The sequence below is a fragment of the Cervus canadensis genome, chromosome 5 (assembly GCF_019320065.1).
Source record: "Cervus canadensis isolate Bull #8, Minnesota chromosome 5, ASM1932006v1, whole genome shotgun sequence".
Taxonomy (NCBI): Eukaryota; Metazoa; Chordata; class Mammalia; order Artiodactyla; family Cervidae; genus Cervus; species Cervus canadensis.
The window spans coordinates 89,352,236-89,377,441 of NC_057390.1; the positions used below are offsets into that span (position 1 = coordinate 89,352,236).

Below are 25,206 nucleotides of genomic sequence, written 5' to 3' on the forward strand. Positions count from 1 at the left end.
ATAGATGAGGAAACTGGCCTAGAGATTAAGTCAACCATTCTAGTTAGTAAACAGCAGGCTCAGAAATTTTAACACAGTCTGGTCTGATTGCAAAACTGGTTTATTTAACTCTACATTAGATTTTAGTGTCAGTGTTTATAATAAATATACCTTTGTGTGCTAATTCTCCAAGTTCATTTTGATAAGAATTTTAGTGGTTAAGAGAACTAATGTCAGTAATAAAATAGTTGGCAGAGTTATTATCAGTGACAAAATTATTCTGAAAATGATTTTATCAATATAAATCAAGTTTGTGTTATCAAATAATTCTAGGGTTAGTTTTTTTTTAATGAGCCAAATGTAAATGTTTTAGGCTTTGTGGCCAATAGACTCTGTTGCACCTACTCACCTCTGCTGTTGCAGTGTGAAAGCAGCCATAGACAATACATAAAAAAATAAAAATGGCTTGTGTTTCAGTAAGAGTTGGTTTACAGAAACACATGGTGAGCCAGATTTGTCCCATAGGCCATAGTGTGCCAATCCTTGGATTAGATAATAGAACTACTTTAGTCTTTTCTACTTCCAACTCTTCAACTTATATATATGTGTGTGTGTATATATATATATTTTTCCCCCTAAGCAAAGGCAAAACTATGCTAAACTGTCTATAGCTCTTGTATTAAGGGTGCTAGCATCATCACAGAATTAATAACTTTTAAATGTACTATGTTTCGCTCTGCTGGAGTTCTGGAAGAATTTTGAGAAAAGTCTCAGACTTTCTGTACAGTATTTCGATAGTGGTCATTTTGTACCAGTAAAGTGAAGTCGCTCAGTCGTGTCCACCTCTTTGCGACTCCATGGATGGTAGCCTACCAGGCTCCTCTGTCCATGGGATTTTCCAGGCAAGGATACTGTAGTGGGTTGCCATTTCCTTCTTCAGGAGATCTTCCCAACCCAGGGATCGAACCCACATCTCCTGCATTGTAGGCAGACACTTTACCATCTGAGCCACCAGGGAAGTCCTGGTAACTTGAGCTTAAATCTGATAGCCACAGAATTTTCTCCATGTCAGAATCCGGCTTTATTGACTCAGTAATGGTGGCTCTCAAATCACAAAGCAACTGTGATGTAACAGCATTCATTGAGCTTGAGTCTACCTCAGTCTCTTAATCAACTTCCCTGAACTTCTTTCTCCACCTGTAGAACTGGAGATACTATCACATACCTCAAATGGTTGTTGTGAGGATCAAGTAAAATTAAATGCAAAAGCACTTTGTAAATTAATACCAACACTTCTAAAAATTCTTTTTCAAGGTGTTTTATTTCCCCCAGTAAAAGTATTTTAGGGAATTCCCTGGCAGTCCAGTGATTAGGACTTTGGGCTTCCACTGCAGGGGGCAATGGATTTGATTCCTGGTCTGGTAACTCCTGCCTGGAGAATTCCATGAACAGAAGAGCCCATCAGGCTGCAGTCCACAAGGTCACAAAGAGTTGGACACGACTGAGTGACTTTGATCATCATCTGAGAAATAAGATCCTGCATGCTGCATGATGCAGCCCCCCACCAAAGAGATGTCTTATTCCCCCCATTTTGTAGATGAAATAAATGAAGCTCCAATTCTTTAGTAACTTGTTTTGATAATATAATAGTACAGTAGAAACTTTTTTATCCGTCATAGTTATTCAAAAAATTTACTTAAAGCAGAGCACCATAAAAACTGCTGAAAGCATTTATTTTTATTATTTATTCTTACTTAGAACAAATGTTTAGCTAGAACATAAAAATACACAGTTTACTTATCAATTTTGATGCAGAGCCGAGCTCTTATCTTTAGCTATGTGTCCACTAATGAGAATTTTGCTTTGTTTTTCTTGCACAAGCCACAACCATAAAGCTATAGTTTCCAGTTCTGATTTTTATTTTTATTTTTTTAAATTAGACCAATAATTTAGAGATACATAAGAAGTCGTCTGACTTCAGAATTTTTTTCTCCACTCAATCTTGTACAGTTATATTGGCCACGTCTAGTTCAGTGGCTTTTTTTCTTTATTGATGTTTTTTATTACGTCTTTATATATCATTTAGTTTAGCTTTCCTAAAAGTAATGCACTTTTAAAAACTCTGTCTTTCATGCACTTACAGCTCATGGCTTTCTCTTTAGGCATCTCAACTTGAGCGTGAGGCCAAAGCAGTTGTCATCCTTAGTAAGAAGCGGTGTTCCTGAAGCTCTTCGAGGAGAAGTCTGGCAGCTTCTAGCAGGTTGTCACAACAACGACCACCTGGTAGAAAAATACCGAATTCTCATCACTAAGGTAAGAGGACGATAATTCAGCTTCAGCATTAGTTCTTTTAGAATTCTATTATTAAAAGATCATTGTGTCTATTCACTTACCAAGATTTTATGTAATTCCTTTAACTAACGTAAGAATAGATCTTTCAGACTTCTGGCTCATAGTTATTTCCAGCGTTGGCACAGAGGAGAAGGCATAGGTTTTCTTCCTTCCTTTTCACCTCAGAGGCGAACGGTGGCCTCTGCCCTTTGTGTATAGGCCAGTTGTGCTGTGCTATGTGTAAAACCTTTCCTTTGTTTATTTTAGTCCTTTTCACACTTTGCAGAAATGTGCTCTTTATAAGTAAGGGCCTAGTCCTATTTTGTTTGTTTCTTTTTTTACAGTTGGAAGAGCATGGTTCTATCATCTTAAACCATATTCCCTTTTAGTTCATTCCTCTAAATTAAATTCTCAGTTTTTATAGTATTCCCTTCTCAAGTTGATGAATTCCTCAAGGTTTTGCAAGTGAAGCAATGCAAATATTCTTTGTAGAAGCATGCAAAAATTTAATTTTTTGCCAGGTCAGGCAGTGCTTGTGCCTTTTGCACCCATGTTACTGGTTTTAAGCTTTGCTTTTGTTTTCTAAAATTCTTGAAATCTTCATCTTTAGGAAGCACTTTCTTTGATGGTATACAAATTTCAAACCTGAGTTATGAATGAACTGCTCAGAACTCTCAGTAATATATGAGAATTTTTCAATGTGACAAAGTAGTAGGACTTCTTTTAAAAAATATTAAAACCTTACGAGAAGTGAGTAATACTGCTATAAAACAACTGGGTTGTTTTTTTTTTTTTAATCTTGTAGGTAAGGATAGAATTTGAACATGAAGTCAGATCTGTCCTCACCAGAAAAATGACTTTTATTTGCTCAAAATATTTTTCCTCAAGAACTAATGTTCTGATTCCCTTTCTTGTGTCAATGTAATTGTTTAACCCGCCATATTGAGTGCCTATTACAATCACAGTGTTGGAGCTATGAAGTCAAGCAAAAGTAGTTAATGTAAGTCATGTGGTTATCTGGAAGAGCACAGTAGAAACCATCAAAAGGAGCGATTAATTCCACATGGGGGGATAGGAAGAGTGTTTATCAGGAATATAATGTTTAATGTGGGTTTCAGAAAAGACCTTACCAGGCATGAAAGAATGGCAGAGTGTTGTACTCAAAGTATCATTGGAAACTTGGAAGAACAGGGTATGTAATGTGTGTGACTAGCAAAGGTACAGCTAGTTCATTTTTTTTCTTTTATTTGCAAGTCCTGTTAAGTAATTGTAACATTTTGAAGTCCTTCGAAATGTTTGATCAAAAATTATTTCTTAAGTGTTTTTGGTGTGTCTGCTCATAGAGATAATTTAAAGACATGGAATATTCTCTTTTTGTGGTTCCATGAAAATGGTGATAACCTGTTTCTCAAAGAACCTGGTAGTTAGATGGTGTGTTAAAAGATCAGCTATTAACAATATCTGATACATTTGATTAATGTTTTATATATGCTGGTATCATGTGCTTTATATTTCACAGTAAACTTACTGTCATGTGGATGGTTAGAGCCTAAAAAGCTTTCTAAAAGATGTATATTAAATTGCTGACATGTAATCAGAATATACAAGTTATTTAACCATCATGATATTGGTTGATGCTGTTTTGTTTTATTCTATAGTGTTACATAGCTTAGATATAAGATATATATTGGCTGTATCTATAAAACTAGGTTTTTCTGTCTTCCTAGAAATAGTTATCACTGTAATTGACTTTTTAAAATTTACTCTGATTTTTTTTGAGTCGTAAAACTGCATATTTTTACATTTATTTCTGCAGCAAGCTGTGATTTACATAGGTTAAAATACACAAATTTACAGCTCGATGACATTTTACATATTAACACACTGCTCTGATCACTACCAAAAGGAAAAATATGTCCATCACTCCAAAAAGTTATTTTTGGAGTCTAGTTGTAACCACCCCTACTCCACCCCTGAAAAACCAATACTGTGTTCTGACTTCTCTGTCCCTAGATTAGTTTTGATAGTTCTTGAACTTCATTTAAAAACAATGATACAGTCGTGTAGAATGTACTTATTTTTATCTGACTTTTCCTGCTCATCCATTTTGAGAGTGTGTCAGTATTTTTTTTTTTTTTTAAGATTTTTAAAAATTCATTTTTGGCTGCACTGGGTCTTCATTGCTGCATGTAGGCTTTCTCTAGTTGTGGTGAGTAGGGCTACTCTTCTGGTTGCGGTGCTTGGGCTTGTCATTGGGGTGGCTTCTTGTTGTGGAGCACGGGCTCTAGAGCACAGGCTCAGTAGTTGTGGCCCACGGGCTTAATTGGTCCGAGACACATGGGATCTTCCCGGACCAGGAATCAAACCCATGTCCTCTGCACTGGCAGGCAGATTCTTAACCACTGGATCACCAGGGAAGTCCCAGTAGTTCGTTTTTTATTCATTTTCATTTTTTGGTTGCTGCAAACATTCCATTGTATGAATAAATCACACTTTAAAAAATCTATTCTGGTATTATAGATGTTTTGTTTCTTGTTTTAGCTTTTATAAAGTTGCTGTGAACGTTCTTGCATATAACAGGTGCTATGATCTGAAGGTGTCCTTTAAATTTCATGTTGGAACTTAACCATTATACCAAGGTGATAGTGAAAAAGTAGGGCCTTCAGGAGGTGACTCGATCGTGAGGGCAGAATCCTCATGCTAGGGTTAGCACCCTTATAAAAGAAGGGAAATAAATCAAGGGAAAGCTCTCTCCTCACCTTCCACCAGTGAGGACACAACTAGAAGCTGGCAGTGTGCCACCCAAAAGGGAGCCTTCACCTGAGCCCAATTGCGTGGCACACTGATCTTCGACTTCTAGCCTCCAGAATGGTGAACAGTAAAATTCTGCTGTTCATAAGCCATCCATTCTGTGGTATTTTGTTATAGAAACCCAGATAGACTAAATCAGTGCAATTTTTTATTCAGTCATTCTCCTATTGCTGCTGCTAAGTCGCTTCAGTCATGTCTGACTCTGTGCGACCCCATAGACGGCAGCCCACCAGGCTCCTCCGTCCTTGGGATTCTCTAGGCAAGAGCACTGGAGTGGGTTGCCATTTCCTTCTCCAATGCACGCATGCATGCTAAGTCTCTTCAGTCGTGTCCAACTCTGTGTGACCCTGTGGACAGCAGCCCACCAGGCTCCTCCGTCCTTGGGATTCTCTAGGCGAGAATACAGGAGTGGGTTGCCATTTCCTTCTCCACATTCTCCTATTGGTAGGCATTTGTTTTGTTTCCAGTTTTCAGTCTCTAAATGATGTTTACTAATCGACTTTACACATGGTCCAAATCTTTGACTTTTATGGAATAGTCTCAGTAGTGTGGTTACTGGATCAGAAGGTAATATGTTTTTTAAACTTGCTATTTAATTTTTGTATTTAATTTACTTATATCCAGCTTGCTTCTCTGAAAGACTTTGGCAGTTCACAGTTCCACTAGCAATGTAGGAAAGTGGCTATTAACCCATATCCCAGACAGGATTTGGTATCACTATAATTTTTGCTGTCAGTGGATGTAAATGATGCCATTATGTCTTTAGTTTGCAGTTCCCTGACTACAAGTAAATTTGAACAACTTGCTCTTCCATGAATTATCTGTTTGTAGTCTTTGTATATTTTTCTATTAATTGTAAGATGTCAGTTTGTAAGTACTTTATATGATTATATTAATTCCTTGTAACTTAATTATACTTTTCTAGAATTTTAGATTTATATTGACTTTATAGTTTTATGCCGTACAAAGCATTTTCAATTTTTATGTAGAAAATTGCATCTTGGTTGAGGTTTATCCCACCTTGAGATTTTGTAAATGTACTTTCAGCATTTCCTTGTGAGATTTTTATTGTATGTGTTACATTTGTACATCTTTAATCCATCTGGAATTTATTTTTGTACATGGCATATGATAGCAGTCCAATTTTACTTTCTCCCAGATGGCTAGCCAGTTGTGCTACTTCCATTTTCCTACCATCTTTGTTCTTAAATTCTCATGTATGCTGGGATTGATTTCTAGCTTGTTCAATTTGATGTTTGTGTCTTCCTATACTAGTACTGTTTTGGTTTTGGTTAAAGAGACTTTGAGTTACGTTCTATTATCTGGTAAAGCAAGTGTTTTTCTTCATTGTTCCCCAATACATATTTTTCTTATCTATTTTTGCATATGTAACTTTCCATATAAACTTTTAAAGTCATTTTCTCCAGTCTCACCATCATCCTGTAAGGTTATATAAGGATTCTAGTTTGAATTACGTTTAATTTATATATTAATTTAGGTTACAAGTTACATTGTTATAATATCTTTACATCTGGGAATATAGTATGTCTTTCCATTTGCCCAGATCTTATGTTTGTTAAGACTTTAGAGTTGCTTTCATATATGTTTTATTCCTCTTTAGTTAAATTTATTCCTAAGAATTACCTTAGAGTGTTCATGCTATACCAAATGGAATCTTTTTTTTTTTTTTTCTGATTTCCATTTCTAAATAGCTAATTGCTACAATAGACAATAGGCTTTTTAAAAATTCTCTATCCATGTGCTTCTTGATATTTTGATTACTCCTCTTTATACCTGTTTATACTAGCATCCTTTGAGATTTTCAGGTATATGATAGCAAAAACAGTTTCACTTCTTTTTTCACTGTTTATGCAGGTTACTAAATTTTCCTGTTTTTATATTTGATAGAAGCATTAAGACAGTGTTTAATGATGATGGTGATAAGTTGCATCACTAATGAGTTCCTGATTTTAATTAAAATGATCTTAGTTTTTCAGACTTCTGAAAAGCATGCTATTCAGTTGGGTTCCCTTTTTTTTTTCTGTAAATACTTCTTATTTGACTTAAGTGATTTTATTCCGTCTAGAGTTTGCTTTTTTTAATTAGGAATGTCTACTGAATTATCTACCAGGCTTCCCTGGTGGCTCAGATGGTAACAAATCTGCCTGCAATGCAGGCGACCCAGGTTCCATCCCAGGGTCGAGAATACCCCCTGGAGAAGGAAATGGCTACCCACTCCAGTATTCTTGCCTGGAGAATCCCATGGACGTAGGAGCCTGGAAGGCTGCAGTCCACGGGGTCGCAAAGAGTCGAAGAAGACTGCTTGACTAACACACACACTGAAATTTCATGAAGGAATTTTTCAGCACTTAAATGATCTTTAATTTGTTGATGAAGTAGATACATTATCAACATATAATAGACTTCTTGATATTGAACTACCTTTAGCGCATGGAATAAATTTCTGTAGACCAAATACTCTTGGATTCTTTGTTTTCTTTTCCTACTGGTCTTGACAGAGGGTTTCTCAACCATAGAGTCTAGTTAGAACTTATCAGACACGGGGAGGAAGCTAGTAAATAATCCACAGGGACTCCTATGGCCTCTCTCTTACTCCCAACTGTAAGATTTACAGCTCCTTGGTTCTGATAAATCAAATAAATTGGAGTTTAGAATGGAAGAAAAATAGGGCACTTTCTGGTTTCCAACTTCCAGAATATCCTCTGGTCCTTCTTTCTTTTGGTTATTTTTCACCTTTTATATCAATGACTCTATTTTGTTTTGCTTAGTACCAACCAGAAATTTACATCAAAAGGCTGCCTTAAAGGATTCTTTTAATACGGGAATAATGAAGTAGCAACCTATTCTGATGTTTCTCTTTCCTTCCATAAGTCAGCTTTGTCTTCTCTGAAGCCAGTTTGCATTGTTTTCTCTAGTTATTTTAGTGGCAAACATCAGTGTTAAGAGTGTTTTGCTGCGAATTTCAGGCTTTTATCCAGAACCTAAACTATTAGTAAGCCCAGATAATCAATATTTACGTTTCTGATTGTCCAAAGGAAGCCTTAGGACATTTTACCAGTCTGGAAAATTTTAATTTGAATATCTAGTTTTAATTTCATTATTTTGCAGATTGTTTTCATTAAAAATCTTTCTAGTGGTTTTGATAATAGTTAAGGATTCAATAAGGTTTAATGATGAGAACCTCTTGTTGATACTAAACAAAAAGGGTACAAGTTAGCAAATAAAGCACTGGCCATGAAGTTAGGAAGCCTAAGTACTAGTGTCAGCTCTGCCACTGGCTTATGTGAACTCAAGTGAAGTTTTGCACTTGTGACTATTAATTTCCTTTTTCTGTAAAATGAAGTTGCTAAAGTAAATGGTTGAGCTTCTTTTAAGCTTTAACATTCTGAAAAAATGAAATAGCATGTTTGAGACCTGCTCCCAAAATAGCCCATGATTCTACTGTTTCACAATTCAATACCCTTGCTATCTGATTTTGTAAGAAAATAGATTGTCGGTGGACTTTTAGAACTTTATTATCTGTTCCCATATAGCAGTTCCAGTAGTAGGTCTGCTGTAGATTTGAATGTTCGTATCTCCCCCAAAGTTCATATATTGAAATCCCTAATTACCCCCCACCCCCAACAATGCGATGGTGTTTGGAGGTGGGACCTTTGAGAGGAAATAGATCAAGGAGGTATAGCCCACATGAATGGGATTAGTATCCTTATAGAAAAAGACCCTAGAAAGCTCCCTTGCCCCTTCTGCCCTGTGAGGGCACAGTGTAAGATATCTTTGGGTTCTCACCGGACACCACCTTGGTGTTGGACTTTCTAGTCTCCAGAACAATGAGAAATAAATTTGTTGTTTGCAAGTAATTCAGCCTGTTGCATTTTTGTTACATTCTAATGGCCTAAGATACTGTTCCTTTAAATTGTTCTTTGTGAAAATAATTGTTAGGTCTCCATATCCCATCTTGGTAAATTCATGTACCTTCTTGAGTTTTGTAAGTCGTATTGGTCCAGTCAATTTTCAGGATCTTTTTATATTATGAGACTAAAAATATAATTAAGTTTGGTATGCATCAACCTAATAATTATTAGTGAATTAAGTTGTTGTCATACTAGAATTTTACTTGAAAGGTCTTCCCATCCAAAAACAGAATTGCCTGTTGTATTGTAGGTATTTCTCATTCAGTCAGTCAGAAATGCCTTTGAAAGCCTGCTGTGTGCCAGCCCATGTGTTATGATCTTACGGATGTATCTGTGAATAAAATGTACCTGTTCTCTGGTTTGGGGGAATCTACAATCTAAAGTAGACAGTTAACTAACCAATTGCAATAAAGTTGCATGAGGGTTATAGATAAAAAAGTACATATTGTTGGGCAGCAAGTGACAAGAACTTTTCATCTAAGAGCTCAAAAAGGTCTCTTGTTCATAAATTATCAAGTTAGGGTGATTATTGGGGTAGGATAGGAGGACTGCATGTCATGTGTGGTGTTAAAAGTTAAAAGCATGTTCTCAAGGATGAGGAGGACCTTGGCAATTTCATAGTGTATGAAAGTAGGTGGGTAGGAGCCAGATCTTAAAAAGCTTAAATAAGGTATATTTAATACCTCAGGCAATAGGAAGTCATTTAAGCATTTTAAGAGGCAAATCATATATGCAGGTTTGGAATGCAGTGTGCAGAGTGATTTAGTGTGTCCATCTAAAGGTAGATTGTCTTGATTCAAATCCTAGTTCTATATTTAGGCCATTGACATTGGGCAGTTTAGCATTAAACTTCAGTTTCCTGTGTATGGTATAATAATAGTATCTTATTTGTTGAGTTGTTAGTTTTATGTACTTAGTGCGTGAAAACACTTAATACAATTCATAGCCCCTGATAAGTATAATCAATCTGATTTCAGTATTGACCATCTGGTGATGTCCATGTGTAGAGTCCTCTCTTGTGTTGTTGGAAGAGGGTGTTTGCTATGACCAATGCATTCTCTTGGCAAAACTGTTAGTCTTTGACCTGCTTCGTTTCGTACTCAAAGACCAAATTTGCCTGTTTCTCCAGGTAGCTAGCTCTTGACTTCCCATTTTTGCATTCCAGTCCCCTATAACGAAGAGGACATCTTTTTTGGGTGTTAGTTCTACAAGGTCCTATAGGTCTTTATAGAACCGTTCAACTTTTAACTTCTTCAGCATTACTGGTCGGGGCATAGATTACTGTGATATTGAATGGTTTGCCTTGGAAACAAACAGAGATCATTCTGTCATTTTTGAGATTGCATCCGAGTACTGCAGTTTGGACTCTCTTGTTGACTATGATGGCTACTCCATTTCTTCTAAGGGATTCTTGGCCACAGTAGTAAGATATTATGGTTATCTTGAGTTAAATTCACCCGTTCCAGTCCATTTTAGTTTGCTGATTCCTAAAATGTCGATATTCACTCTTGCCATCTTCTGTTTGACCACTTCCAATTTGCCTTGAGCGTTCATGAACTTAACATTCCAAGTTCCTATGCAGTATTGCTCTTTACAGCATTGGACTTTACTTCCATCACTCATCACATCCACAGTTGGGTGGTGTTTTTGCTTTGACTCTTGTCTCTTCGTTCTTTCTGGAGTTATTTCTCCACTGATCTCCGGTAGCATATTGGGCACCTACCGACCTGGGGAGTGCATCTTTCAGTGTCATACCTTTTTGCCTTTTCATACTGCTCATGGGGTTCTCAAGACAAGAATACTGAAGTGGTCTGCCGTTCCCTTCTCCAGTGGACCACGTTTTGTCAGAACTCTCCACCATGACCCATCCGTCTTGGGTGGCCCTACACAGCATGGCTCATAGTTTCATTGAGCTAAACAAGGCTGTGGTCCATGTGATCAGTTTGGTTAGTTTTCTGTGATTGTGGTTTTCATTCTGTCTGCCCTCTGATAGATAAGGATAAGAGGCTTATGGAAGCTTCCTGATGGGAGAGACTGACTGAGGGGGAAACTGGGTCTTGTTCTGATGGGTGGGGCCACATTCAGTAAATCTTTAATCCACAATTTTCTGTTGATGGGAGGGGATGTGTTCCCTCCTGTTGCTTGACCTGAGGCCAAACTAGGGTGGAGGTAGTGAAGGTAATGGTGACCTCCTTCAAAAGGTCCCATGCAGGCACTGCTGCCCTCAGTGACCTGTAGCAGGCCACCTCCAACCCGAGACTCCTGGACACTCACAGGCAAGTCTGGCTCGGTTTCTTGTGGAGTCACTGTTCCTTTCTCCTCAGCCCTGGTGCACACAAGGTTTTTATTTTTATGCCCTCCCAAGTCTGTTTCCCCAGTCCTGTGTAAGTTCTGGTGGTTCTTTGGTGGGGTTAATGGCCACCTCCTCCAAGAGGGCTTATGCCATACCCGGGTCTGCTGCACCCAGAGCCCCTGCTCCTGCGGGAGGCCACTACTGACCCATGCCTCTCCAGGAGACACTCAGACACAGTTCTGGCTCAGTCTCTGTGGATTGCTCATGGCTTTTGTGCCCTTCCCAGGTCTGAGCAGCTCAGGTGACCAGGTGCTTGGCGAGTGCACTGTCATAGGTGGCCCATGCATCTTAATCACCTCCTCGGTCCCACCTGCTCGGTTTCCCGGGGTACCCTGTGAGAGCACCATTTCAGGTGTGCTGATCTCTGGAAAGCTGATCTTGGGCTGCGACCCTCCTGGCAGATGTCAGACAGCCAGGCTCTCAGGAAGACACGGTAGCAGCTGGGAGCCTGCTCACAGTTTGGAAGGTGCCTTCCCTGGGGCTGAGATCGCAGCAACCCCTTGCCTTCCGGCTCTGGCTGTCACAGTCTGCCTCTGAGCAGGGAGGGGCTGGTACACAGCCAGCTAGCTCTCCTTTGGTCAATGCAAAGAAATAGAGGGAAGCAATAGAATGGGAAAGACTAGAGATCTCTTCAAGAAAATTAGAGATACCAAGGGAAGATTTCTTGCAAAGATGAGTACAATAAAGGACAGAAACGGTATGGACCTAACAGAAACAGAAAATACTAAGAAGAGGAGGCAAGAATACACGGAAGAACTGTACAAAAAAGATCTTCATGACCCAGATAACCATGATGGTGTGATCACTCACCTAGAGCCAGACATCCTGGAATGTGAAGTCAAGTGAGATTTAGGAAGCATCACTACGAACAAAGCTAGTGCAGGTGATGAAATTCCAGTTGAGCTATTTCAAATCCTAAAAGATGATGCTGTGAAAGTGGTGTACTCAGTATGCCAGCAAATCTGGAAAACTCAGCAATGGCCACAGGACTGCAAAAGATCAGTGTTCATTCCAAAGAAAGGCAATGCCAAAGAATGTTCAAACTACCACACAATTGCACTCATCTCACACACTAGCAAAGTAATGCTCAAAATTCTCCAAGCTAGGGTTCAACAGTATGTGAACTGTGAACTTCCAGATGTTCAAGCTGGATTTAGAAAAGGCAGAGGAATCAGAGATCAAATTGCCAACATCCATTGGATCATAGAAAAAACAAGAGAGTTTCAGAAAAACATCTGCTTTATTGACTGCGCCAAGGTCTTTGTGTGGATCACAGCAAACTGTGGAAAATTCTTAAAGAGGTGGGAATACCAGACCACCTGACCTGCCTCCTGAGAGATCTGTATGCAGGTCAAGGAGTAACGGTTAGAACTGGACGTGGAACAACAGACTGGTCCAAATGGGGAAGGGAGTATGTCAAGGCTGTATATTGTCACCCTGCTTATTTAACTTATATGCAGAGTACAATATGCAAAATGCCAGGCTGGATGAAGCACAAGCGGGAATCAAGATTGCTGGAAGAAATATCAGGAAAAAAAAAAAGAAATATCAGTAACCTCAGATATGCAGATGACACCACACTTATGGCAGAAAGCAATGAAGAACTAAAGAGCCTCTTGATAAAAGTGGAAGAGGAGAGTGAAAAAGTTGGCTTATTAAAACTCAGCATTCAAAAAACTAAAATCATGGCATCCGGTCCCATCACTTCATGGTGAATAGATGGGGAAACAATGGAAACGGTGAGAGACTTTATTTTTGGGGGCTCCAAAATCCCTGCAAATGGTGACTGCAGCCATGAAATTAAAAGACGCTCGCTCCTTGGAAGAAAAGCTTTGACCAACCTAGACAGCATATTAAAAAGCAGAGATACTGCTTTGCCAACAAAGGTCTGTCTAGTCAAAGCTGTGGTTTTTCCAGTAGTCATGTATGGATGTGAGAGTTGGACTATAAAGAAAGCTGAGTGCTGAAGAATTGATGCTTTTGAACTGTGGTGTTGGAGAAGACTCTTGAGAGTCCGTTGCACTGCAAGGAGATCCAACCAGTCCATCGTTCAGGAAATCGGTCCTGAATATTCATTGGAAGAACTGATGCTGAACCTGAAACTCCAATACTTTGGTCACCTGATGGGAAGAACGGACTCATTGGGAAATACCCTTTTGCTGGGAAAGATTGAAGGCGAGAGGAAAAGGGGACAACAGAGGATGAGATGATTGGATGGCATTACTGATGTGATGGACGTGAGTTTGAGCAGGCTCTGGGAGTTGGTGATGGACAGGGAAGCCTGGCGTGCTGCACTCCATTGGGTTGCAAAGAGTCGGACACAACTGAGCAACTGAACTGACTGGTGAGTATAAATTACTGCTCAGTTACTGTTATTATTTGTATTATTGTTGAGTTAGAATAGGGTAAGAGTAATTGCAGCAAAACCTGTTAGTAATTCAAGGCAAGAAATAATCATCCCCTGGTTTGTTTAGTGGCAGAAAAAATAGAGAAAGAGATACTTTTTGAGAGAAATTTCCAAGGTAGGATCTTTGGCACTTGACGAATGAACAAATATGCGAGAGAGGGAGAGAGGAATGAAAGATGAGTCAAAGTACCTTAAATTGGGTTTGGAATGACGTTGATATAAATACACCTATATCAGCTGCACTAAGATAATATGTTAATTAAATAAATCAACATTGAAAGCTCATTTTTACTAAATAATAAGTGATAGATAATTCCTAGAAGTGAATCTTACGAATTTGAAGCTCTGAGATTGATTCTTCTCCATCTATAGTAGATAAACTCCTGAGGAGGTTGAGAGAAGAATAAATGTAATTCAGACGTTCTTTTGTCATTTTTGTTTCATCTTTCCTTTCTATTTCTGCCATTTTTCATTTCTAGTTTTGTGATTCTGTTATTTTAATTTTTTAGTGTTAGGTTGAGTCATACAGGGGCTTCCCGGGAAGATCCCTGGAGAAGAAAATGGCAACCCACTCCAGTATTCTTGCCTAGAAAATCCCATGGACAGAGGATCCTGGTAGACTACAGTCCATGGGGTCACAAAGAGTCGGACACGACTGAGTGACTTCACTTTCAAACTTCTGAGCCATATACAAGTTGCCATTTTTATAGATCAGAAAATATTTAACCAGAAACAGAATGGTTCAGTTCAGTCGCTCAGTCGTGTCTGACTGTTTGTGACTGCAGCACACCAGGCCTCCCTGTCCATCACCAACTCCCGGAGTTTACTCAAACTCATGTCCATTGAGTCGGTGATGCCATCCAGCCATCTCATCCTCTGTCGTCCCCTTCTCCTCCTGCCCTCAATCTTTCCCAGCATCAGGGTCTTTTCAAATGAGTCAGCTTTTTGCATCAGGTGGCCAAAGTATTGGAGTTTCAGCTTCACATCAGTCCTTCCAGTGAACATTCAGGATTGATCTCCTTTAGGATGGACTGGTTGGATCTCCTTGCAGTCCAAGGGACTCTCAAGAGTCTTCTCGAACACCACTGTTCAAAAGCATCAATTCTTTGGTGCTCAGCTTTCTTTATAGTCCAACTCTCACATCCATACATGACCACTGGAAAAACCATAGCCCGACTAGGCAGACCTTTGTTGGCAAAGTAATAATGTCTCTGCTTTTTAATATGCTGTCTAGGTTGGTCATAACTTTCCTTCCAATGAGTAAGCGTCTTTTAATTTCATGGCTGCAGTCACCATCTGCAGTGATTTTGGAGCCCAAAAAGATGAAGTCAGCCGCTGTTTCCACTGTTTCTCCATCTATTTGCCATGAAGTGATGGGTCTGGATGCCATGAACTTTATTTTTTGAATGTTGAGCTTTAAGCCAATTTTTTCACTCTCCTCTTTGACTTTCATCAAGAGGCTCTTTAGTTCTTCACTTTCTGCCATAAGCGTGGTGTCATCTGTATATATGAGGTTACTGATACTTAACAAAATGATTAAATACTAACAGTTTTACATGGTTCATCAAGTTACATTGTCTTTTTGTAAGAATTTTTAACTGAGGCCATCAGAGTCCATTATGAATAAATTGAGTACCAAGTCCTGTTTGAAGGCATTTTGCAGTGATGACATAAGGCCAAACGGAGCTGAGCCCTGTGAAATAGGTGACTTAACCTGGCATCATCTCTTCAGTGTGGCTCTGGGAGGACATCATACAGCCAGGTTTTTTTGTTAGTTTTACCAAAAGGGACATGTTATATATTGTTTTGACTGTCTTTTACCTGATTATAAAAATAGCACATAGAAATTAGCAAATTCACAAAACATAAAACCATAAAGAAAAAAAATCATTTGTAACCCCATTATCCAATGAAAAGTAGAATTGATTTTTAATGTATTTTCTTTCAGTCATATATACAGAAATACTCTTTTATTAAATACATCTTGCAACTACATTATTTTAAAAGGGAAATGTAAGGATAGATTTTTGTGAGGACATAGATTTATTGCTCCCCCTTATCATTAATAATTTCTCTCTTCTAAAGTGGTTTGTTTAATCCAAAATAAAACATTTAACTCTTAGCTGATATTTTTGTTTAGTTTCTAGTATGAATATTTTGAGGGCTTCCCAGGTGGCAGTGGTAAAGAATCTGCCTGCCAATGCGGGAAATGAAAAAGATGCGGGTTTGTTCCCTGGGTCGGGAAGATCACTGGAGTAGGAAATGGCAACCTCCTCCATATTCTTGCCTGGAGAATTCCACGGACAGAGGAGTCTGGTGGGCTACAATTCATGGGGTCAGTGAGTCAGGACACAACTGAGTGACTGAACACATGTGCTCACATACACACAAATATTTTGATTATAGCTGGTCTTAGAGTGATTTTATTAAAACAGAAACAAAATTGAAAGCACTACTATTTTTCTAATGGTTTCGTAACAGCTTGTTGGTTTCATTGCATTTTTAGAGCATTTTTAATTCTTTAAAGCTATCAGTTAATGCAACAGCTGTTTTTATCAGCATAACTATCTAGTTTCATACATGAGAAACCTGAGAGGGAATAAGAGATTAAGTTAGAAGCCCAAATTTACAAGTAGTTAGAAAAACGCGGACTCGTAGCTTTGGCAAATGGTTTTTCCATTTACTGAAATGTAACTCTCAGAAATTATTCTAAGTCAGTATTTATTAAGCACTCAAAACAGGGAGATCAGAAATAAAGTTTACATCAAATGTAGAGAGTAGTGAGTAATCTGGTTTGGCTGGAGGGCAAGGTATTTGGGGGATTTGGACTAGTGAGATCAGACTGGAAAGGCACTGGGAACCATTTTCAGGTCTGGAGACATAGGCAGAGAAATTACTTGTCTGATGGGAATAATTTTTTAATGCCATGTCATTCCTTCTTGCCTATGTATGTACAGTCTAAATGTATTTGAGGAATCCAGCAGTGTATCCAGATGGCTGTTGTTACCACCCTTAGAACTAGGCAGCCACAGTGAGAGAGGGCACCTTAGGGTTCAGAAGAGCCCAGACTCAAGCAGCACGACGTGACTCGTGGGAAAACACAGACTATTTAGGAACGCTGTTTAAGTTGTATGAGAAGAAAGTAAAGTTATATACCTCCTATCTCTTAGATTTTGGTAAGCCTTTTGTGTACACCATCTGCTTTATTTCTCAACAACCTCATGAAATAGGGAGTATGATCTTCATTTTGAAGGTGATGAAACTGAAGCTAAGAGAAGCTAAGTGATAATAGAGCAAGGAAGCAAGGATTTGAGCCAGATGGGAGGTCAGTGTCATGGGTCTTTTTGACACACTTTGCCATCTTTTCCAGTAAGACCTGTCAATTTCAGCTATCAAACTTATGCTTAATAGGCTTTTTGAGTTCCTTGCCTTCATGTAATAAGCACAGTGCTTCAGATCTTAAAATGTAATTGAATTCTGATGATGAGTAACCATTGCCTGTAATGAGAAAGCATGTGTGTGAAGCAAACAAAAACTGAAAGTTGGATCTCATAATATACATCTCCATCCCAGTGTGCAGACCTCCTGAAATGTTTTCAGATGTCAACATTTGTTTATTTTACTCTACTGAGTTATGTGAAACTTTACTTAGAAGAATGAATTGAGAGACCAAAGTTACCTGGAAGAAAAGATACTAAAAATACACAATTAACTAAAAATTGTCATAATTTGACACTCCCAGTTAGCTGAAAATTGTGCTCATTTGACATCATCTGAAATGCCACAATACAATCCCAATTTATGTTAGTAGGCACAGACAAGATTGTGTGTTCTACAAAGCTAGTTTGTACCATGAAACTTCCTGCAATTATGGGTGCATTTACTTGCCCATCTTTTGTTTGTATATGTACCACTTCACAGCAAACTAGAAGCAAGTTATGACATCTCAGCCAAAGGATAGTGTTGAATATAGGAACAGTGTAATTCTTGTTTGTGTGTGCTATTTCTGCAGTATTTGGAATGGATGGGATTTTCTTTTTTTTTTTCTCTCTTAAAGACCTAATTTTTAAATTTGCTTGTTATTTTTGTCATGTTTCTTAAAGCTGATCCTTATTTAGTGAATCATGAGAGGAAATTAATGCTAAATATGTAGCCTTCTAGCTAGAACTTCTGGTGCTGGATTTTGATTCTTCAGTTGTCATGCACTGTTAACATACTTTTATTCTTTAACATTGCTCTTTGTTCTGTGAGAAATGCTACAAGGAAATAGGAATTTCCTCTCACCATTACCCCTCTGGCAATGTGTTTCAATCTAGTTCCCGGCTTGCACTCAGTCCTGGTTCCTACCTCCTCTTCTTACTGGCAATCTAAATTCTGCTTAATCTACGAAAAGGGGGGGTTCCAGACCGACGAGGAAACAGCTTTCAGACGCTGCACTGCAGGCATATTAAGTTATCCCCCCACTGTGCAGTCTGGCAATCGGGGAGCACTTCTCTGGCAGTGAATTCTAATGAGCTGCTAAAGATGCCAGAGCGAGTGCGCGCACACGGGCGTTTTCTTCTTTCCCCTCCCCCGCCTCTTCCTTTTCCCAAGCCCCCTCTTCTCCCTATTTCTCCTCCTCCTCCTTTATCCCCTCCCTCTGTGTCTCAGTTCTGCAGTAAACGAGGCTGAGGCACATTCCTGCTTTGCAAGGCTTTCTGCTAAGGATGTTCTGTGGCTTTTGTTTGGATTGCAGCATGCAGAATTACAGGTAATACTCAGAAATTGAGCTAGATAGATCAATGCTATTGAAATGTTTTCTAAGAGGCAAAATACTACATTGGAATCAGTAAAAAAAAATTAAGTTATCTTGGCTAATTTTATTAGTGGTAATTAAGTGGTATAAGTAGATTCCTTTTCTCCCCTGAAAAGCTCAAAAGAAAGGCAATGGGGTTAGATTGATCTGACTGGCGATTGATTTTGCTTTATGTTGGTCATGAAAGCCTGCTGTTGCTGTGGCTCCTCTGAAAAGTAAGAAACATTTATGTGGGGGTGCTGCTGAGGGTAGGCGTGAATAGTTGACCTGGGTGGGGTGGGATGGAGTGGGAGGTGGGATACCAGCCTGAGCTAGCCAGGTTCTTGATTAGGGGCATTGGATACAAAATGTAAAACGCTTTCTCCTTTTCTTCTGTCAGCTGTTCAGAGGAGACTCATTACAACTCCTGCTGAAGTCCTAGCCTTCCTCCCTTCTCTTCTGCCCCTGCCCCCCACCCTCACTGGCTGAAGACCTTGTACCTTGAAGGGAGTTTGCCTTACTCCCCTGGTGCTATGTGTATGGTAAACCTGGTACTATGGCCGCATCTGGGACTGGCCAGACAACTGCTGCTGGTACTCCCTATTCCAAGAAGGATTTAAAGGGGAATTACACTGCAGGCAATGCACCAGAGCGGCAGCATCGCGAGCTTGGGGACTAAGGCTCCTCGGGCATTATTGCAGACACACAGAGCTGACCGCAATGACAGCAGCTGCTCCTTTGAACTGTTGGCAGCAGCCAAGCGGCAGCATGAAGTGAAAGATCACTCCTGAGCTCAAGATGAACTCTACCTTGGATGGTAATCAGAGCAGCCACTCTTTTTGCCTCTTGGCATTTGGCTACTTGGAAACTGTCAATTTTTGCCTTTTGGAAGTATTGATTATTGTCTTTCTAACTGTGTTGATTATTTCTGGCAATATCATTGTGATTTTTGTATTTCACTGTGCACCTTTGTTGAACCACCATACTACAAGTTACTTTATCCAGACTATGGCATATGCTGACCTCTTGGTTGGCGTAAGCTGCCTGGTCCCTTCTTTATCACTCCTCCACTACCCGCTTCCAGTAGAGGAGTCCTTGACTTGCCAAGTATTTGGTTTTGTAGTATCAGTTCTGAAGAGTGTCTCCATGGCCTCTCTGGCCTGTATCAGCATTGATAGATATATTGCTATCACTAAACCTTTAACCTATAATACCCTGGTTACACCCTGGAGACTACGTCTGTGTATTTTCCTGATTTGGCTATATTCCACCCTGGTCTTCCTGCCTTCCTTTTTCCACTGGGGCAAACCTGGATATCATGGAGATGTGTTTCAGTGGTGTGCGGAGTCCTGGCACACCGACCCCTACTTCACCCTGTTCATCGTGATGATGTTGTATGCCCCAGCAGCCCTTATTGTGTGCTTCACCTATTTCAACATCTTCCGCATCTGCCAACAGCACACAAAGGAAATCAACGAAAGGCAAGCCCGCTTCAGCAGCCAAAGTGGGGAGACTGGGGAGGTGCAGGCTTGTTCTGATAAGCGTTATGCCATGGTCCTGTTCCGAATTACTAGTGTATTTTACATCCTCTGGTTACCATACATCATCTACTTCTTATTGGAGAGCTCTACTGGCCACAGCAACCGCTTCGCATCCTTCTTGACTACCTGGCTTGCTATTAGTAATAGTTTCTGCAACTGTGTCATTTATAGTCTTTCCAACAGTGTTTTCCAAAGAGGACTAAAGCGCCTATCAGGGGCCATGTGTACTTCTTGTGCAAGTCAGATGGTAGCTAAGGACCCTTACACAGTTCGGAGCAAAGGCCCTCTTAATGGATTTCATGTCTGAAGTGGTTCAAATATGAGTCACTCTGTGTTTTGTGTGTGTGTGTTTCCTTTTTATCTTTTTGTATTTCTAGTTCTCTGGGAAATGTGGGACAAAATAATTTGATTCTAAGCAATAGCTAACAAGTGATCCATCCAAAATACCTTGTTAAGTTTGCAGAAATGATTTTTTTAAATGCTTTTGAATGAGAAGAATCAGGACCGTGAGGATAAATTGCTGTTCATAATGTCATGGAAGTGACTGTATTTCTCAGATTTAAAAATGAATAAAGCCATATCTAACACCTCTCCAGCTGGCATGACTGAACCTGGTTGTGAAAAGCGTCAGCATTTTTAAAAGTCTTTGTTTTCTTGTGCTTTTCTGGGTTCTTTCCAGCTGTTTAGGCTTCATGTACAATTGATTTAATAGGGAATATTAAAATACAGTGATGAATTAACTGTATAGTAATTAAGTGATGAATCCTTCATGTATGTCAAGGTATAACTATGCTGCAGGTTTCCACACTGTCCTTCAGAAAGCCGAATGTTTTGTCTTATTCTCTTGAGAAAATTCTCAATGCAGTGAATAATGTGAAAACTGAAACATTAATTTTAAATTTGTGCATTGAATCGTGAAGCAAAAGTGCAGTCAAATTATATAATTTATATAAAAAACTAAGATATATTTTGTGCCATCCTTCACTGAGACCTAAAGAGATGTATGTACTGAAAGTGATTGTGTTCTAGTATTTTTGCCCATGCCTTTGTGTATACATTAAGAATATTTGAATTGAGTTAGATTTCTCTTTTATAGCCAAATGCATTTTAATAACCTGAAAAATAATTAAATGATAGGCTTATGGCTACCACTTTTATAATGGTGAAAATACATTAAAATGTATCTTTAGTTTCTCTGCTTTTTTTATCTAGAGACCTTTTGAAATATTAGAATATCAGGAAGAAAAGCATCCTAAGCAACTTGAGTCAGAAAATACACTATACATTCAACTAGTTCTTGTTTTAAAATAGAAGGCATTGATTGAGGTGTTCTCTTTGTAGTTAAATAAAGTAGCAACTAATTCTTTTTAAAAGCATTCTTTCAGTCAGTGTTAAGAAATCCATATTTAGTGTTAAGGAATGAGAGAAGAAATTCTGAGTAAGTCTCCAGTGCTATTCTCTTTCTGGGGGAATAAAAGAAACATCATTGGGTTACAGTTCATTTGCTCAAACAGGCTTTTTTTTTTTAGCCAAAATACTAGCAAAATCTATAGAATTAGTAATTGAGAGTGCTGTGTATTTGTATGTATAGTGCTGTTTGGTTTCTCAAAGTGGTTATGTTTAGAGCAAGAAGTTTATTTTTCTAAAAGGAAAGAAGGATTTCCCAGCAGCTCCAGGCATAAAGTATTTCCTCTGCTTTCTGCTGGTTTTAATGTTTTGGAAGTCTTTAGGGAACTTGCATGATCTCTGCCTTTGGCTAGATGTTGTAATAGGAATGTGACAATGGTGTTCAGTGAGATGGAAGATAGAAGAAAACGAAGGGAAATGGGTTAAAGTGGATTTTTGAGTCCAGGGAAGGACATGGATATTTATAAAACAGGCAGATATGGTTTGGTTTTCCATCTTACTCCCATTTGAAATAAAGGATAGCATTCTTAGGATGTTAGATTTTAGAGATTTGATTTTAACCTCAAAATCATTCTACTTAATCATTTTTAAGAGAACAAGTATTAGCATAAATATTTAAATTTCAGATTCTGAGTTCTTCCCAAAAGCTTGAAAATTTGGTTCTAAGTTATTTCAAAATTTAGAACTCACACTGAAATTGCGAGTTAACAGTGGCTTTGTTAAGTTGCCATTTGAAGTAGAAAACCTTTTCTGTTAGATTCTGAAAAATACCTATATATAATTTCCCTTTATTTAAGTGGCACAGATTTTTTTTTTAAATTTCTCTTTTTTCATGTATATATTAAAGAATGTAAACTGTTCAAATTGGCACAGTTTGCTTGTCAGTTTTTAGTTCTGCCAATATGGTAATCATAAAGATTAATTTTTATAGAAAACTGATGTTAAATCTACTAGTCAGTTAGCATCAGTTTTTACTTTTGGGAGGACTGAGCCCTTTTAATTTTTTCTTGCAGTAGGGTTCTGTCTTAGAGAAAACAGAAAGGTTTTTGGAAAAGATTTTGTGGAAATTTTATGGAGATGAGGAAATCTGTTTAATTTTCTGGAAATGGCTAATCACACTGATATTTTAATGACTGGAAAGGCAACAATTCTTTTAATAAGAGCTTTTGTTAATGGATTTTTACATTTTTGCCCTAATACCAAATTTAGATGTTGTCAGAGGTTCCCCCCCCACCCCGCCCACCACAGATTAGAACCTCTATCAATGTCTCAGCCTAAAACTAAAGTAGAAGTTAAGTAGATATAGTAATTTTAAAGGAAAACAAAGCACCACCACCCCACCCGCCCTCTATGAGGCTTGCTTAATATCAGATGTCTTTCCAGTTTATCTTGTCACCATTGGACCTTGTAAACGCTAAGGTTTCTTTCAGGTATCAGTTCTGTTCTCATATTCGTTATCTGTACTGCTTTTAAATTTTTGTTTTCTTGAGGTATGTGCATGCTGGGGAGAAGAGATGTGTCTGGATACAATCATACAGTCTTCTGTGGCTGAGGCAGTTTCTGTGTGATATATTTGCAGAGTTTGTATGTATTTATAAGTAACCTTTTCATCCTGGCCTATTTATTGCAACATTTAATGACGTTTTGTTTAAATACCAGTCTTAACTGGTTGAGAATGAGAAAAAGTATTAGAGTCAGTCACCCTAGGCTTTGGCAAGACAGCCTATTTAACTTTATATGGTATATGACTGATATCAGAGGAAGTGTAAGCTTTTTGTGATTGTGTTGAAATTATTTCATAGGAAATTTAAAAATAAGACTATACTAGTTGTATCTGTAGTTAATTGTGTTTTTAATACAATGATTTCACTGAAGGTGTGTTTTTTGCTCTTAGAGTGGAAAAGCAATTACAAAAGGACAATTATTCCACTTTAATGAAAAAATTGTCTTACAACAGAATGGCTATTTGCATTTTTCATGGACCTGTTAGTTCTTACCCTAAATCCCATTTTGAAAAGGATTTTCTTTAAGGTTTATTGCTGGATAAATACTTTTTTGAGCCTTTTAAATGACTTTTCCTTTTTACTTGAATAATGGTCTCAGTATTTTAAGGATTGGGAAAACTTGAATTTTTTGTACTGTTAAATGCATTTACTCTTCACCTCTTTGAACTTGAAAATGAAGCAACAGGGTTATGAGTTCCCAGGTGGTATAGTGATTTCTGGGAGTTTCCTCAGCTTTTCAGGTTTGATTAAAACATCGGCTTTTGATGATGTTGTAGGAATTTTACTGACTCTGTGTTTTTGTATCATAAAAGACTTGTGAAATAAATTATTGACAAACCAGAATTTATTGCTATATGAAGAGATTTGGGGAAGTTTAAGGATGGGGAGAATCATCAAATTATGGAAAAATTTTAAAGGCTTCGTAAGTCATTTGTGCTGATTTTTGTGTACTTTTTCCATTTCAGGTTAAAGTTTTATATTAAGTATACATATTATTAATATATTTTGCAGACCCAAGGAATGTTTTAGACATTTCCTATGGCTGTAAATGATTCATTTGGCTTTTCTTCAAAATTTAGGTAATAAGGGAATCATGATATGTAAAATGAACTCTGAACAGAGAATCTGTGATTCTGTTACTAATTGACACATTTTGTAAGGGCTAGTGGCTTCTCTAAGCACTTAGTTTTTTCTACTTATAATAATCCTTTCATCCTTCACAGGGTTACTTGGAGGACTGAATTAGATAATGGATGTAAAAGAACTTTGTAATATGTAAAGTGCTTTGCAAATAAAAATGAATACTATTATTTATCTGCCAATAGTTTTATATCTAAGGAAGTTTTACAAGTTGGTGTGGTATTACCCCACATAAGATCTTTGAAAGCCAATCCCACATTTAAGTAGAGAGGCATGATAAATTCTCACCTTTCTAAAATGACAGTAGCTTTAAATTCAACATAAAACTATTCCATCTACTCCCTTTCCTTGTTTTTAAAGTCTCTAAAGCTAGGCTCAGTGTGTCTTCATACCTTTATCCCCCAAATCTAACATGGAACCTGGCTTAATATCGAAGTTTTGTTAAGTTTTACAGAACTAATGAATGACCCTCTCTAATGATCACTTCTAGTCACTATTATAACTTCTTGACATTATAGAGCAGTGATGGTCAAAGGGTATTCTGAAGCCCATTAGCAGTTTTTCATATGGTCAAGGCCATTCTAGACTCCATAATAGTAAACATCTTTGTACCAAGAAGTAGTGTGGGAATGTGTGTGATTTATATGCTAGGTAACTTTACTCCTGAAAATTCAGTAACCTTGGCCAACGGACCTTTTGTTACTGTTATTTAGTTGCTAAGATGTGTCTGACTCTCTTAGGACTCCATAGACTGTAGCCCACCACCAGGCTTCTGTGTCCATGGGATTTCCCAAGCAAGAATACTGGAGTGGGTTGCCATTTCCTTCTTCAGAGGATCTTTCTGACCCAGGGATCATACCCACATCTCCTGCATTGACAGGCAGATTCTTTACCTCTGAGCCACTAGGGAAGCCCCAGGGAATTTAAGTCAGTGCTGTCAGACTGCCAGTTTCTCACAGTATGTACAAGATTTTGGCTTTAGATCAACATAAGGTACGCTGTAAAAATCAGCCACAATGGAAGAAG

General features: G+C 38.3%; 2 protein-coding genes across 5 annotated transcripts in view; both read left to right on the plus strand.

Annotated features, from left to right (window-relative positions):
• Positions 1-25,206, plus strand: part of RABGAP1 (RAB GTPase activating protein 1) — a 162,530-nt gene that overhangs the window by 70,528 nt on the left and 66,796 nt on the right. For 3 of the 4 annotated variants that reach the window (XM_043469491.1, XM_043469494.1, XM_043469492.1), the window contains one exon: positions 2,142-2,292. In XM_043469491.1, coding sequence (XP_043325426.1) covers positions 2,142-2,292 — 151 coding nt within the window. Of the gene's footprint in view, positions 1-2,141; positions 2,293-18,482; positions 18,564-25,206 lie in introns of those variants that run through there. The other variant, XM_043469495.1, reaches the window with a different exon arrangement.
• GPR21 (G protein-coupled receptor 21) lies at positions 18,450-24,350 on the plus strand. The gene is made up of 2 exons (XM_043469506.1): positions 18,450-18,563; positions 18,988-24,350. Exon 2 carries the CDS (start codon positions 19,386-19,388, stop codon positions 20,433-20,435), a length of 1,050 nt encoding a protein of 349 aa, XP_043325441.1. The 5' UTR covers positions 18,450-18,563; positions 18,988-19,385; the 3' UTR covers positions 20,436-24,350.

Coding starts and splice junctions, on each gene's coding strand:
- GPR21 (XM_043469506.1), top strand. CDS start 19,386: ATGAACTCTACCTTGGATGGTAATCAGAGCAGCCACTCTTTTTGCCTC.